Source organism: Genypterus blacodes, unplaced genomic scaffold (genome assembly GCF_046128005.1).
Source record: "Genypterus blacodes isolate CSIRO-AG114 ecotype Tasmania unplaced genomic scaffold, CSIRO-AGI_Gbla_v1 ptg000143l_1, whole genome shotgun sequence".
Lineage (NCBI taxonomy): Eukaryota > Metazoa > Chordata > Actinopteri > Ophidiiformes > Ophidiidae > Genypterus > Genypterus blacodes.
In genome coordinates this window covers 1,447,689-1,462,837 of record NW_027466945.1, presented here as the reverse complement: position 1 = coordinate 1,462,837, position 15,149 = coordinate 1,447,689, and the positions used below count along the sequence as shown (strand labels likewise).

The 15,149-nt window shown below is 54.9% G+C and overlaps 1 protein-coding gene across 3 annotated transcripts in view; it reads right to left on the bottom strand.

The window, feature by feature from the left end:
* Positions 1-1,566: 1,566 nt before the first annotated feature.
* Positions 1,567-15,149, bottom strand: part of nhsl1b (NHS-like 1b) — an 80,411-nt gene continuing 66,828 nt past the window's right edge. For 2 of the 3 annotated variants that reach the window (XM_076165313.1, XM_076165314.1), the window contains exons 4-8: positions 14,394-14,598; positions 12,923-13,054; positions 7,767-11,198; positions 6,750-6,879; positions 1,567-3,729 (exon numbers count right to left, since the gene is read on the bottom strand). In XM_076165313.1, the coding sequence (XP_076021428.1) occupies positions 3,009-3,729; positions 6,750-6,879; positions 7,767-11,198; positions 12,923-13,054; positions 14,394-14,598 (4,620 nt within the window). In that variant the 3' untranslated portion in view covers positions 1,567-3,008. Of the gene's footprint in view, positions 3,730-4,690; positions 4,730-6,749; positions 6,880-7,766; positions 11,199-12,922; positions 13,055-14,393; positions 14,599-15,149 lie in introns of all 3 variants that reach the window. The other variant, XM_076165312.1, reaches the window with a different exon arrangement.

Here is a 15,149-nt window from a genome sequence, read left to right as displayed (position 1 = left end):
CAATGTCACAGAATAAGATGGTAGAGGTTAGGTATCACATTTTGTGTCAAACTTCAATCTGGCTGAAACAGTTTTGATCCTTTATGTGTGTTTATTCTTTATTCTACAGATACAGAACTATATTAAGGGACCGTCATTAACGAGTGATGAAGCAGCGATGACATGAGCGCTGCACTCAATGTATGATTCATGGGCAACATTACTCACCTCTGAGTAAGAAAGTAAAATGTATTAATTCATCAATAATAAATAGAACTTGTCCTGATGTTATGAGTTATTCTGCTAATGAATTAGTAAGTGAGTGTAAGGAAGTACGTGAACACAGCCGGTGACCTCGTGTGCTGAAACGCCGCCAGAGTTCACTTCCTGTTCCTACTCTCTCACCTTTCTCGCTCTCTCAGGTTGATGCTGAGTCATTCACTTTATTTTGGGCCGGATTTGTTACCAATATCACATTCAGATACTCAGCAGAAATTAGGCCTTTTTTTATCCACCCGCCTAGACGAGTGACACACACACACACACACACACACACACACTCTCACTCACTCCATCTTAATGTGTTGCTCGGCAGTCAGATCGATCCCTCTGGGCCGTGTGCTGCGAGGTGAAACAGTAGCGCGGATAGGAAACGGTGTAATGAGGCTTTACAGCAGTATGACATCATCACAGCAGGATCGCTCCAAAAGTTATGAATTGATTCTCATAAAATTCTGGTCCCGAAGGTGACTTGAATGAATATGACGACCTTGACCTGAGATTCCAGAAGGGACGGTATAATGGGCTGGCAAAGTTTGAGTGGGTGTGGCTTATTCTTCCAAAAAAAGCGGTGATGACTCTGGATCGTTTCCAACACGGCCGCCAAGTTTCACTGAGATCAGTCAGGGTTGAAAACATAAACTCCCGACTAAAGGCCGAGGTGATTTACATTCATCAGCTTTTGTGTCGACCTCCAACAAGAAGTCAATATCAGCCATCTCTTTCATTCATCACTCGGGGGGGGCGGAGTCTTGTAAAGCGGCGTGGCGGAGGGTCTGGAAGATCAGAATGGTAGAAACGTTTGAAGCATCAATAGTGCGATTATGGCCGGGACGGACTCGTATTGATTTGTAACGGCGCCGGAGGGATTCTATTAGATATGCTAAGAGGCGGTCGGTTGGTAAACGCCCTTAGAAGTCCTCAGTGACCTGTGAGGAACGCCACATTTGTGCTGCGTCATGGCGGGAATCTGTCCTGAGGGTTCAGTGGTGCGTGCAGGTGAGTGGACCGGTCCTTTAGGGGGCGGGGCTTAGACTCACTGCAGCCTAATAGGATGTCGAGGAGAGACATTGACTGATGACCCCCAGATGAAGGAGGGTGAAGGAGGGGGGGCGGGGGGTAAAGGATATGACAGGCGAATGTGGGTACCATGGCGACGGTGCTAATGAGGCAGTGATTTGGGGTGCTGGGGCTGGCAGATGGCCGTGAATCAAACACGGCAGAGAGAGAGAGTGAGAGAGAGAGAGACAGAGAGAGAGAGAGAGAGAAGAATGACACACAGAGAACCTCTCTTGAAACATGGCCAACTTTTATTACACACACACACACACAGACTCCCTGCCTCGGCGTCCACAAACACATGTTCATTACTTCTTCAACCGTCCTCGCCTGGATTCAGACGTTACTCGCTACGGCCCAGCACCGCAGCGCTCAGTCATGGCTGCAGGGGCGGAGGGAGAGGGGGGAGTGAAGGGAGAGACGCTGCGGTCACAGGTGATGAAACGGCGGCGGCGTTGCGTCTGTCATGAAAAGTCTAAAGCTTGCCAGAATGCTCAGAACGTGGTTTCTGTAGAAGTTACTGCATCGTTCCGTTTCCAAAAACCTCCCTCTGCTACTCAAGAATAAATAATCTACAAAAACAAACTCTAAAAAATGTACAAAGTCTTTGGGAACGAGGCAAAGTCTTTACATGAAGAAGCAGGAAGCTCCCAGGTGAGGCTGCGTTCAGGTCGGCGATGACAAACAAGGCAAAGTCAAATGATCTTTTTTATTTTATTTTCCTCTTATATGTCAATTCTGGGTGTTACACGTATAAATTCACACCTAATCATCAAACGTAAATCATGACAGTCAGCGACTTATTAAAACAATCTTTTAAAAACCAAAAAAAACTTTACATCACAAACGGAGGACGCGACGCCTGCACAGTGCAAAAGTCTACCACAGTGCAAAAGTCTACTAACTAAAATCATTCAGGGGAGGAGGAGGAGGAGGAGGAGGAATCTCATAAGCGTTCTCTCTCTCTCTCTCTGTGTGTGTTGCTTGTTGGCCATCACTAGGTGGCAGCACCGAGCCCTCTGCACTTCCTCTGCACCAATTTATAAAAAACACAAACAAATGCCGGCACTTGACGCAAGAGTGGAGAAGCGGTGAAGGCTGAAGTTGTACCTCTGCAGGGGAGGGGGCGTGTCCTGTACCTCAACCTCTTTTTACGTCACGCAGGCTGTGATTCAACCCGTAGCTGAAAAGAGCAACGACGTTAGCGCCATGGTTACGGTTCACTGTGTCCGGCTGCAAAGCGCTTAAAGCAAACAACTTTTTCCGACTTATCAATCCCTTCGGTTTACTCCGTCTCAGCTTGTGCGTCAAATCGTCTAAAGGTTTCCTGCGTGATGAGAGAACCGATTTAAAACATTACAAACCCCCCATCAGGTTTAGAGTAAAAATGAGCAACGCAAATAAAACAAAAAGTGAGAAACCTCGACAAAACAAAACAGGAGAGGGAAAGAATCAGGGGCGGTGTTGAACAGCTGCAGTTTTCCGCCGCGTCAGACAAGTACTTCCTGCTTTGTGATTGGCCGACGTCTGACCCCGCCTGGGCCCCTACAGAGGCCACACCCCCAGAGGCGGAGCTGAGGGGGGTTGGAGCTCAGGAAGGAGTCAGAGTCTCTAGCGGGCTCCTCCTCGCTCGGCTCCTCTGGGTACGACATGTGTTCTGCTCCCCGTGTCTAGGGGGCGCTCTCCGCTCTTTAACTCATACTTTCCTCAGATAAAGTGCCGTTGGAGTCTGTGAGCACCAGGGGGCTCTGGGTTAGGGGTCGCGTGGCGTCTCCGTGCTCGCTCTCCGCCAGCTCGCCCTCTCGCTCGCAGATGACCGTCATGGGGCTGCTCATGATGCGGCAGCGCGCGTTGTATTTGCTGCTGGCGGCAGATGGCGGCGTGCGCGAACGTCCGTATTTCATGCCGCTCAGCGAGTAGGAAGGGGAGGTGGGCGACGACAGGGCCAAGCTCTCGTAACGGTTCCAGTCGTCAGCCGCCCTCTTGCCGCGGCCGGGGGAGGCGCAAGGGCTGTGCGGCGCCGTGGGCGAGGAGGGCGAGGTGGGAGAGTCCAACGCAGACTCAGACCGCGTCCGTTGGAAGCGCGGGTCGGTGGAGCGCAGCATCTCCGTGGCAGACATCCGGAAGCCGGTGCCCGAGTGGCTGCCCTTCTTCAGCAGCAGAGCCTTGAAGGAGTCGCTGCTGGTGGCCGACTTGCGGAGGTTTCGCTGGATGGAGCCCGACTGGCGAGGCAGCGGGGACGTGAGCGAGGACACCGGGGCGGGGGATGGGGTCGGGGTCAAGGCCGGGGCCGGGGCCGGGGCCGGGGCCGTGGGCGTGACGGGTGTGACGGGCGTGGCGGGCGGAGACTGGCTCCCGGGGCGACACTTGTCCTCCTCGGACTCTTTGCGACCCAGAACCTTTCGCTTTGACCTGAGGAGAGAGAGGGAAACACGTGAGCGAGCAGAAACTCAGAGTCAGTTTGTTTACCTGCACGCCAAAGCTTCCACTTCACTGAGATACAGGCCAGAAACCATGGCGACTACGTACAGTGTCCTGTCTTGGTTTGCCTTTAATCACAGTGAGGTAAAACTTAGTGAGCGCAGGTGAACGAACTGTGAGCGAGTGTGACCTTGAAACACAATCAAAGGTCAACTGAACATGGGAGGAATCAAGTTGTTTTGTAGAGCAGCACATAGAGCTTCATATAGAGCAGCACACATAGAGCAGCACGGGGAGCATGGAGCAGCTGGACACTCTGCCCAGATGTGTCCAGCTGTGTGCCTTTGTGTTACTTAAGCTTCAGACAGTGATTCTGCTTTAAAACACTTCTTTGTCATCGAGCTGCAAATCGCCCGGGGCAACGGCGGCTCACGGCACAAACCTTCAGGAATCCGAACTCTAAAGAGCAAACGAGCAAAAAAAGAGTTACGCTAAAGCCACAAGGAGCAGGAGGAGCAGGAGGAGGAGGAGGAGGAGGAGGAGGAGGAGGAGGAGGAGGAGTCTTGCGTCTTTTAAATAAATCCAGGGAGTTTTTCTTTTGTTGTTATATTTATTGCGGTGAAATCTGCCGACGCTGCGACTTTGAGCCAAAGCTTCGACGCGGCACAATAAGATTAATCAAAAACACAAACTGGGAAAACTGCCCAAAGCGCTGGGAATCAAACAAAGACGATTCTTTCTCAGTGGGGCAGCATGAGAGTCAGCACACACACACACACACACACACACTCAGACACACACACATACAGCTGCAGCGAGCGAGCGAGCGAGCTGGGATTACGACGAGCGGGGAAACATCTTTAATAATCTGCGGCGGGGCTGCGGTCCGGGATTACTGCCGGTAATCCGCCGGCTAATTAACGGGGGAAAGGCGCTACTTGCCGCTCCGCACCTCTCTAGAAGGGAGCCAGCGACCCAAAGCCTGCCCCCCCTGAGGGAGAAGGAGAGAGGAGACAAGAGAGGGCACAAGGCATTATCACACACCCGGTCAGTGATGAGGGAGGGAGGGAGGGAGGGAGGGAGAGAGAGAGAGAGGGATGAGGGAGAGAGAGAGAGGGAGAGAGAGGAGGGGGAGAGAGGGAGAGAGAGGGAGAGAGAGGGAGGAGGGAGAGAGGGAGAGAGAGGGAGGAGGGAGAGAGAGGGAGAGAGAGAGAGGAGGGAGAGAGAGGGAGAGAGAGGGAGGAGGGAGAGAGAGAGAGGGAGAGAGAGGAGGGAGAGAGAGGGAGGAGGGAGAGAGAGGGAGAGAGAGAGAGGAGGGAGAGAGCGGGAGAGAGAGGGAGGAGGGAGAGAGAGGGAGGAGGGAGAGAGAGAGAGAGAGAGAGGGAGGAGAGAGAGAGAGACAATTGTTTCTCCTCAGATAAGATCCACAGAAAGATCTTCCTCCATGGAGGAAGACTCCGGTGTAGAGACTGAATGTACTTGAAGGTCAAAGCGAGGAGAAACAAAAGAGCAAGCGGAGCGTTAGTCAGTGCTTTACCAAAGAATGTCTGTGTCCTAAATTCTGTCTTTGTCTTTCGTCCCGTCTTCCCCCTGTGGGCTCCAGCCCGTCAGCATTACATAAGCTCTTTACCACACACACACACACACACACACATTTATACATGCATGCATTCACTCACACACCTGGATCCAGCACAACCAAGGCGCCAGTGTGGCTAAAAAGTGAGCACACACACACACACACACACACACGACAGGCAGCAATACAGAAGCCTCGCTGCTCTATCAGATACACCTCAGGACTGCATCGATCTCCCTCTCTCCCTCCCTCCCCCCCTCTCTCTCTCTCTCCCTCCCTCCCTCCCTCTCTCTCTCTCCCTCCCTCCCTCCCTCCCTCTCTCTCCCTCCCTCCCTCCCTCTCTCTCTCTCCCTCCCCCCCTCTCTCTCCCTCTCTCCCCGATGGATCGAATTGAGTTTCATATAAAATGTCAGAAACAGGTTAAAGTCTTCTCCGGTGAGGCAGACAGGTTGTTTACGTCCTGACAGCCTCCACTGATGAAGATCCATGCTGAATATGGCAAAATCAATCTCGGGATAAATTCCAATTTGTTGAAAAGTAGATAACCACAGACCTGAAGCCTGAGTGTGAAAAGTGAACAGGAGAGGAAACGAAGTGCAGGAACGTGAAGTCAGGACGATTTCAGAGTTTTGATCCGGAGAAATCCTATATCCATGTTTTCAAACTTCTCTCGTTGTCCCTGGCAGCACATCAAGGAGCTGCAATCTAGCTGCAGAGCGGCGAGGGGGAACGGTAAACAAACTGACGCGCGGCGCTCTATAAATCGCTCTGTGCACGAGCAGCAGCAGCAGCAGTAAATCCTCCTGTGATCAAATCCCGTAGAGAGGAACGCTGGGCCCCGGCGCTCCGACTGACGGCACGCTCCCCCGGCTTTTACCAGATAAACGGACGTGCGGCGTGTTTTTCCCCCGCACGTACAGAAACAAACTGAGGAGAGAAACGCTGCAAACTGCTCTCAAGTGGCCTCTAACCTAGATTGAGGCCCTGTGTGTGTGTGCGTGTGTGTGTGTGTATGTTGAGTATCTTAATAATAAATGAAGCAACAGCCGTATTCTACATCGCCCGCTGAGATGGCGTTCAAGTCGGCGCACTCCGACGTAACAAGACTTTCATTCAGGGGTTTGTGTTGCCTTGACGTTTCCCCTCCCTGACAGACGAGGAGCAGGGAATACGCTGCTCGTCCCCTGATGAATGATGGTGACAGCACGAGGTAAAGTTATGACTGAGAGGTCGAGGGCAGGAGGAGGAGGAGGAGGGGGAGGGAGAGGAGGAAGAGGGGGATGTGGAGGAGGAGGGACAACAGGGTGATGTGTTGCGGTTGATGAAGAGGGAAAGCGGATACTAACTAAAAATAAAACAGTTAGCAAAGTGGAGCAGAGAAAGTGAGGAGGAGGAGAAAGAGGAGGAGGAGGAGGAGGAAGAGGAGCAGTACCTGTGAATGGCAGCGAAGAGGTCCTCGGTGGTGCGGGGCCGTGTGGGGGAGGGGGTCACCATGTCCGCTCGTCGGGCCCCGTTGGCCGGCGTGGCTGCGGGGGAGCCGGGCGCACTGGAGAACACCTCACCTGGGACAAGGAGGAAGAAAAGTTCCATACGTGTCGGAATCAACACACACACGTATATACACACACACACACACACACACACACACACACCTCACATCTAATCTGTGCGGCAGCCGTCTACATTTTCATTGTATCTCTCTCCGCTCCTCTCTCCCTCTCTAGCTCTGCCTCCTCTCTCCTCCTCTTCCTCCTCGCTCCATGTCTGCGACTCGACTGCCTGAGCCGCTGCGGGCGCTCTCACTTTACACTCCCCCTCCCCTTCACCGCCGTCCACTCGCCCTCCCCTCTGATGTGATGGAGCCCCTCCCCCTCCTCCTCCTCCTCCTCCTCTACCTCTTCCCCTCTCTGTCCAACCACAAAACACACATCTCCCCCGGGACCCTCACCGACCCCCCCCTCCCTCCCTTACCTCAGGCAGAAGAGAGTGAGAGTGAGAGAGAGAGAAAGAGAGAGAGAGAGAGAGAGAGAGAGAGGGACAGAATGAATATTTGGAAATGAGGATGGATGGTGGGAAGAGGAAGCGCAGACAGCAGAGGTTTATGTGTGTGTGTGTGTGTGTGTGTGTGTGTGTGTGTGTGTGTGAGAGAGAAGAAGAAGACCAGTGCAGGGAAAAGATGGGACAGTAACCACAAAAAGGTAGAGAAGAACTTTGTACTGCTCTTAGGAATTATACTTTTATACTGTTTGCTAAATACACACACACACACACACACACACACACACAGATCCTGAACACATCTAAAGCCAGGATTCTTCTGGAATTGTTGTTTTGGCTCCACACAGTATCAAAAACTGTAGTAAGTATTGTGAATTGTGTGTAATTAAGCAATTAAAATTTAAAAGAAAGTCTGTGTTTCTCTGAAGTTGAGAGTTTGAGGGTCACTCACTGTTCTCGTCCTCCCGGGAGCTGATGGACCCGCTGGTGCTGCTGGTCCCGTCGTCCTCCTCCTCCTCCTGCGTCTCCTGAGTGTCCCCGTTGACTCTCTGTCCCTCGTCAGGACTCGTCTCCTGTCTGGTGTGAGAGAAGACGCGGGAAGTTTCTGTGGGCGTCTCGCTCCGTCTCTCTGCTGGAGGCTCTGGACTGGCTGAAGGTCCGTCTACCTCCTGCTCCGTCTCGTCTCTCGTCTCGTCTCTCGTCTCCTCTCTCGTCTCGTCTACTTGCCTAGGTGGCGCGTCCACTCGGTCTTCTTCGCGCGACGAGCCGACATCCCCGTGCTGTTGCGAGGAACCCTGGGCCCTGATTGGCTGGGAGGTAAACGGTGAGCCGACGGGCAGTTTGGGTTTCTTAGAGACGGCCGGTGGTTTCTGTTTGAGCGGCGAGCTTCTGCTGGACTGTGAGGGTCTCTGCAGAGCTTCACCTTCCTCTCTGTTCTCGCCGCCTGTCGCTTTGCCATTTAAAAGAAAGTAACTCAAACCCTCAGCTTCTCCGTTGGGGACGGCGCTCTCCGGAGGGCCGTCTGAGACGCCGCAGTCCAGTATGTCCTCTAGGAGCTTAGACACGGGCGACGGGGAGGAGGTGCGTGAGTCCTCCTCCAGCGAGCAGCTTAACAGGGGCAACAGGGTGGGGTGGTCCAGGGAGTGCTGCCTCACCAGGGTGTGAGGCTTCAGACCCACGATGAGGTTGGCCCCCGCCTCCTGAGCTTTGGCGCGGTCCGACGTGCCGTTGGTCTCCTTCTCCGGACGCTTGACCGAGCGCAGCTGGACGCTCTGCAGTGCGAAGGCGGTGATGAGGGGCTTGGGCGAGGGCGAGGGGCCGCTGGACACCGGTGAACCTGCTGGTTTAGAAGAGATCCTCGTTGGCTTGACGGAGAAGAGGGAGGAGGATGGAGGAGGTAGGGGAGGAGGGGGAGGGGGTCCGAGACAGGGGACCGGAGGGGGAGGGGGGGCGAGACAAGGGACCAGTGGGGGAGGGGGTGGGGGGCCGAGACAGGGGACCGGAGGGGGAGGGGGAGGACTGCAGCTCCCGTTGAAGGAGGAGCTGGGGTGAACGAGCATCTCAGGGGACGGGGGAGGCGGGAACTCTGGAGAGGTGGAGCAAGGTGGGCTGGGGCCGGCAGGAGCCCTCTGTGGGGTGGAGGGCAGCGGGGGAGGAGCGGAGGAGATCGCGCCAAAGTACGGCGGCAGAGGGGCGGGGAAAGGAGGTGGGGCGCTCAGAGGGGTGCCGGGCGCCGAGGAACAGGACTGGAAGAGGGGCTGGAGTGGAGGAAGAGGAGGAGGAAGAGGAGGAGGAGCCCCGTAGCTCTTCAGCGAGTCGGAGGTGGTGGAGGAGAGGGAGGTGGAGGAGGAGGACATGGACACGGAGGAGAGCAGGGAGGACTTCCTCTCGGGCACTTTGGGTTTGGGGCGAGTGCCTGCAGGCGACATGGACCTGACCAGCGAGGGCACTGGGGTCCCGGCCGTGGGAGTGTTGGACTGGCTGGAGTATCCGCTGGACGGCGAGGTCAGTCTGTGCACCCTGTCCGGCGAGGAGGCGGCCATTTTGGGTTTGGCTACCGTCTCTCCTTCCCGGCCCGGAGCGGCGGGGGTCTGGCTCTTGCCCAGGATGCGGGTCTCGGCCCCGTTCTGTTGCTCCCCCGGGTGAGGCCCCGTCGACACCGTGTCTGTGGAGTGGGTGGAGGGCGTCTGTGCCCTCTGGTCTCCGTGGTTACTGGGGTAGTCCATGTAGTAGCCCCATGAGTCGGCGTAGTCCGAGCGCAGGCTGCTGGTGTCGCTGTGAGCGGGAGTCACGTGGCAGAGCGAGTACATGTTGGACGCCCCGCCGCCTTTAGCGTTGGCTACCAATGAGGGGGCGGAGCTAGTAGCACTGACGCTGCTCTGACTGCGCGGCCGCAGCACCCAAGGGTCGTCGTAGTCGCTGCTGGGACTGTGAGAGGGAGACGACGGCGAGGCCCCTTTCCCTTTCCCTCCTCTCAGCCCCAGCTGGAGGCTCTGCTGCAGCGTGGCGATCAGACTCTCGTTGAGCGTGCCGCCGTTAGCCTCGTTAGCCCCACCCACGGCGCTGACGCCCCCTATAGGTTTCTTGGCTCCGGGCTTTCGTCGGAGAGAGTCTGTGCGAGCCGGGGGCAGCGGGGGCTTCTTGGACTTCCGGAGGGAGATGCTTCGGGACAGCGAGCGGTCGCTGTACAGACTGACCGAGTCTTCCTGGTTGGATAATTCCCTGCACTCGTACATGCTGTGCCTGCTGGGCCGCCCCCCTGCCCCCCCCAGGCCCGGACCGCTGCCCTGGCTGCGTGAGCGCAGGCCCGAGTCCAGATGCATGGATGTGAAATAGCCGTCGTTGTCTTGGGAGTAGAGGGAGCTGGAGTCGGTCGTGGTCCTGGAGGACAGATCCAGGCTGCTGTACATCTGATTGATGGGAGTGGAGCAGCTGGAGGTCAAAGGGCGGTGCGGTGCCCCCACATGCTCTGGCGTGTCGTATATCCACTGCTCTTCCGCCTGACAGGAGGGGGGAGTGGCCGCCAGGGTGCTGCGGCTGTGGAGGCTGCTGTCCGAGCAGCCCGACTCGCTGGGGGGAGCCGGAGCGGCGCCCTGCGGTCTGTGAGTGGGGGTAGACGTGGCCAACGCCGCCGAGCTGTGAGTGAAGGAGGCGGAGTTCAGGGAGTCTGCGCCCGTGGACGAGGCCACGCTGAGAGGTCGGGCTGCGGGGTGCGTGGGTGCAGGGGAGTGAGGGTGTTTCTGGGCGGAGGGGGGGAGGGCGACCAGCTCAGACGAGTTGGACAGGGTGGCGTTGGGGATGAACGACATGGAATACGCCGCGTGTGGCGACACCACACACGCCGGGCCGCCACCCCACTCGCACACCTGCGTCCCCCGCACCTCCTGGGACTTGGGGCGGGGCAGGGTGCCTAACCTGGGGGCGCTCCTCAGGTGCACCACCGTATTGTCCACCTGAAGCTTTCCGATCTGCCTGTGAGTCGAGGTCTGACCCTCCGGCTTGATGGGCGTGCTGCTGTAGACGGGGTCGGAGCTGAGCGACACCCTGGCGCCCTGCCGGGGCAAACTGTGGAAGCGGGACGCGTTTCCATTCAGGTGAGGCGGCAGCACCAGCAGCCCGGAGATGTCGCCGCTGGAGATGGACATGCATCCGGTGGAGGAGGACGCGGAGATGCCGGCCATCTGAGCGGCGATGCCCTGTCCTCTCTGCGCCCGGATCCTCCTCATGGACGGGGGCACGACCTTCACCTCCTCCGTCTGGCAGCTGGTGTCACGGGTCACCGAACGTCGGAGTGTAGAGTTGACGCTCCCGACACGGCCCAAGGTGGAGTACTGACCCGGGATGTACATGGAATGTGGCCGTAGCTCTCCGCCGCGTCCCTTTGCTGCTGACACACACAAACAACAAGACAGAGAGAGAGAGAGAGAGAGAGAATGAGCGTCTGTCATCTGTTCGCCCGTTTCCATTCGCCTTCATACGTCCTGGTTCGCTCTCCGTGCTTCCTGCTCCTCTGGCTCTGGGCTACATGTCAGATACGCCAGTGAGCGAGCTAATTAATCTGATTTGCTACACACTCGTCTCCTGCGTTAATAACTTCTGCTTCTCTTCATTAAGGAGGAGCGGATCTGAGGAGAGACAGGAGGAGGAGGAGGAGGGTGAGACTCCACACATGTCCCCGGCTCCCTGGTTCGGTCTGAGACAAAAAGCCAACGGTCCCTCAGGGCACAGCAGAGGCACACACACATGGGCGCGCACCGACACACACACACACACACACCCTCAGGCGCACACACGTGAAGGGGCGCGTAGACACAGACACGCACAGTCATCCTACAGAACACACTACGTAGAATACATATAGACAGACGTGGAGACGACACACACACACACACATTCACACACTCACACACTCACACATTGAACATACCAGTCGGCAAACAAACAAATTGAAGAATGGGTTGTAAAACAGGACGGGATGATTATCAGAGTGTCTCTCATCTGTGGCGGCTCTCCTGTTGACGCTCGTATTCCTAAACACACACACACACACACACACTTTGCTCCTTCCTTGCTTCTCTCTCTCTCTCTCTCTCTCTCTCTCTCTCTCTCTCTCTCCCTCGCTCCCTCTCTCTCTCTCTTCCTCTGTTGCTAAATGCTAGAGTGACAGCTTGGCTGCTGCTGCTGCTGGTGCGATAGATTAAGCTGCAGGTCTACTTTGCAGGCAGCTCCAGTGCAGGCAGGAGGGAGGGATGAAGCTCTGGGACAATTACCCCAGCAAGTAATCATGACCACGCTCGCAGGCTGCCATCACTAGGGGGGACTAACGAGTGTTTAAAGCCTTCCTATCAGCTTCTAGTGATCTTGTCCCGGCGCAGCGACGACCTGAAACGCTGCCGCCGCCGCCGTCCTGCGGCTCAGAGAGAGACGTGTAAACAAACATCACGGAGCTGCTGCGTCAGCTTAGTGAGCCGAGCGCTCTGCTAAACACCCGGCTCAGCCCCGTGACCACGAGCAAGGCACCTCTCCAAACTACATAACAGTGTGCGTGAGGGGGCAGGGGTGTCTAGCTTCAAACGACTGATAGTTAAGACTGCAGAGGTGAAGAAAGCCACAACACATGGGACACACAACAGATTATCAACACAAGGCTTTTAACACAGACACACACATACACAACACACACACACAAAGGATTGTGGGACACAGAGTAGCAAACCTTGCACTTAGAATCTCGTAAATAACCTAATTTGCCTAAATGCAAAGTGTTGAAGGCAAATTAAAGGCACACAAAGGAAACGATTAACGATTACCCGGCGACAATAGATCTAAAAAAAAGTGCTTCCTCAGTGTGGCTACAGCTGAATGAGTGAAGGAGAGCACATGAGGACACTTGGCAGGTTGGAAGTGAATGACAGCAGGGCCCCGATCCAACACTGTGGACAAGCACAGGACGTTTTCCTCCTTCTCCTCCTCAACCGGGCCGTTTTATTAGAGTGACACTGGTAAAAGTCGATTCAAATCTCAACCTGCAGGCTGGAGAGGAGGGAGGGAGGGAAGGATGCTTGTCCAGAGTGTTGGTACGGGTTCGTGGACAGCAGTGATCCATACCTAGCTCGTCGTGGAAGTTGTCAGGCAGCCCTGATATAGTCTTTCTGCGTTTGACCTTCTTGGGCCGGCGGGACACGGTGTCAGTGTTAATGAGGGAGCGCCGGAAGCTCGCCTGCCGGTCAAACACTGCCCCTGGTGGCCGGGAGGGCGAGAGCAAAGGCAGGCGGACACACAGGGCAAACAGCAGCAGGTTAGTGGAAGGAACAAAAGTCAAACACATGCTGAAGGTTTCTCTTTGTGTTGTTGTTGTTGTTCTTTCTTCAGTGTAACATGCAAAGGGCGGGAAACTGAACTTCACTTTAACTGACGTTGATATTTAGACCAGAAGCCTGAAAGGGGTTCAGTTCAGTTCCCATCCTGAATGTGAGTAATTGTGCCAAGACATTTTTGAGTTCATGCACAATTAAGACTTGAGGTGAGGCATGCACATTCACTAACACACACACACACACACACATGCTCTCTGCTGATCTTCTTCATATTTTTCTCATTCTCTGTCCGGTCGCCTAAAGGAAGCACAATCTCTCAATATAAGCTGCTCTTTGCACCGCCTGCTGACAGCCTGCAGGCATCAGGGAGAGAGAAACTGATATGAGAGAGGATAGAGTCCAGGAAAAGATGATAAAACTCCCTAATGCCTCTCTCTCTCTGTCTCTCTCTCTCTGTCTGTCTCTCTGTCTCTCTCTCTCCCCGTCCCTCTAATCCAAAATGACAGCAGATGAAGTCAACAGTAATTTGCACTCAGTGGGAACACATTAGGCGCTCATTAAAGTCGAGCACGGTTCACCAATATTAAGTAATAAAGCGATTTATTTTGAAATGGCAGTCATCCTGTGTAAAAGCCAAATATGAAAGTGCCAAATTACAGACAAGATCTCCCTGCAGATGAGGTCACGTCCTGCTGAATGAGTCATACATATTGTGTGTGTTGGGGGGGTTATGTGCACATGCCAGCTGGTTGCCAGAAAGCGACCTGTGAGTGACGGAAAGCTCTGACTTTGTGATGCTGCTGACAAGGGAATCACGGCGAGGGTTAGCGAGCGTGCGTCTGTCAAACGCCTCACGATCTGACACATGAGGCGCCGTGACCCTCTGATCAGCTGTCAGACGGATTTAACACACACACACACATCTATGCACATGCATGCTTGGTCACACATGCATGAAGGAAGAGGAGGGTTTCTAAGGAGAAGTGTGATGAAAGGGAGAAGACAGGATGGTTTAAGGAGAAGAGAGAGACACACTTGAGTGGGTTTCCTCTTCACAGATGGTTAATAAAGACAAAATGTGTGTGTGACAGTGAGATATGGATGGTTACACAGAGACACCGTGGATAGATGAGGCCAGATCTGTTCTCGCTCAATGGATCTAGAGGACCGGGACATTCGTCTCTACTGCCGACTACCCGCTACTGTTGAGAGATGAGCGCTTTGATGGGGCGGATCAAGGTCACAGAGGGGGCGTGGCCTACCTGTCACATTGATGGGGACGATGTCCGTGGGCACGGCTTTGGCCACCTGCCTCATCTTCTCCTCCGGCGTGGGGAGGGGCGCGGCCTTGTTGCGCACTACCTGTCCGTCGATCTCCAGCCCCTCCCCTTCCCCTCGCCGCCCCTGCGGGGTCTGGGGCCTCATGGCGAGCTGGGACTTGTCGTCCTCCACCGACGACGCTGTGGACTACGGGAGAGAGAGAGAGGAGAGTTAGGCAGGCAGAGTAAAGACAAATCAACAGAAAATAAAGAGGGAAACAACCGTTGCTACGGCCGTTAAACACGCACAGACAACGAGTTCACTTTATTACACAGCTGTGACCTTTGGAGGCCGGGGGGCTGCTGTACACATGCTCACAAGCAATCAAACCCAAATGAACACACACACACACCCACACACACACACACACACATCAATCAGAGTGTCAGAGGTCGGAGAGGGACTGAATCACTCATGCGTTAAAGTGGCTTGCAGACACTTTGACTTCTCCATCGCGCCGGATTCATTTTTTTTTACTGCAGAGTAGCGAAGAACCAACAAGCCGCTGCAGCACTCAGGCCTGAAACGGAGCCCTTAGTCAGCCATAAATCAGCCCACTAACTACAACCAAAACTAAATACTCTAGTTCATACTCTGGTACAGAAGAGAGAGAGAGAGAGAGAGAGAGAGAGAGAGAGCACACATTATCGGGAAATGATCCAGATTATTGATTCATTCCAAGCGAATGATCTTTCCAG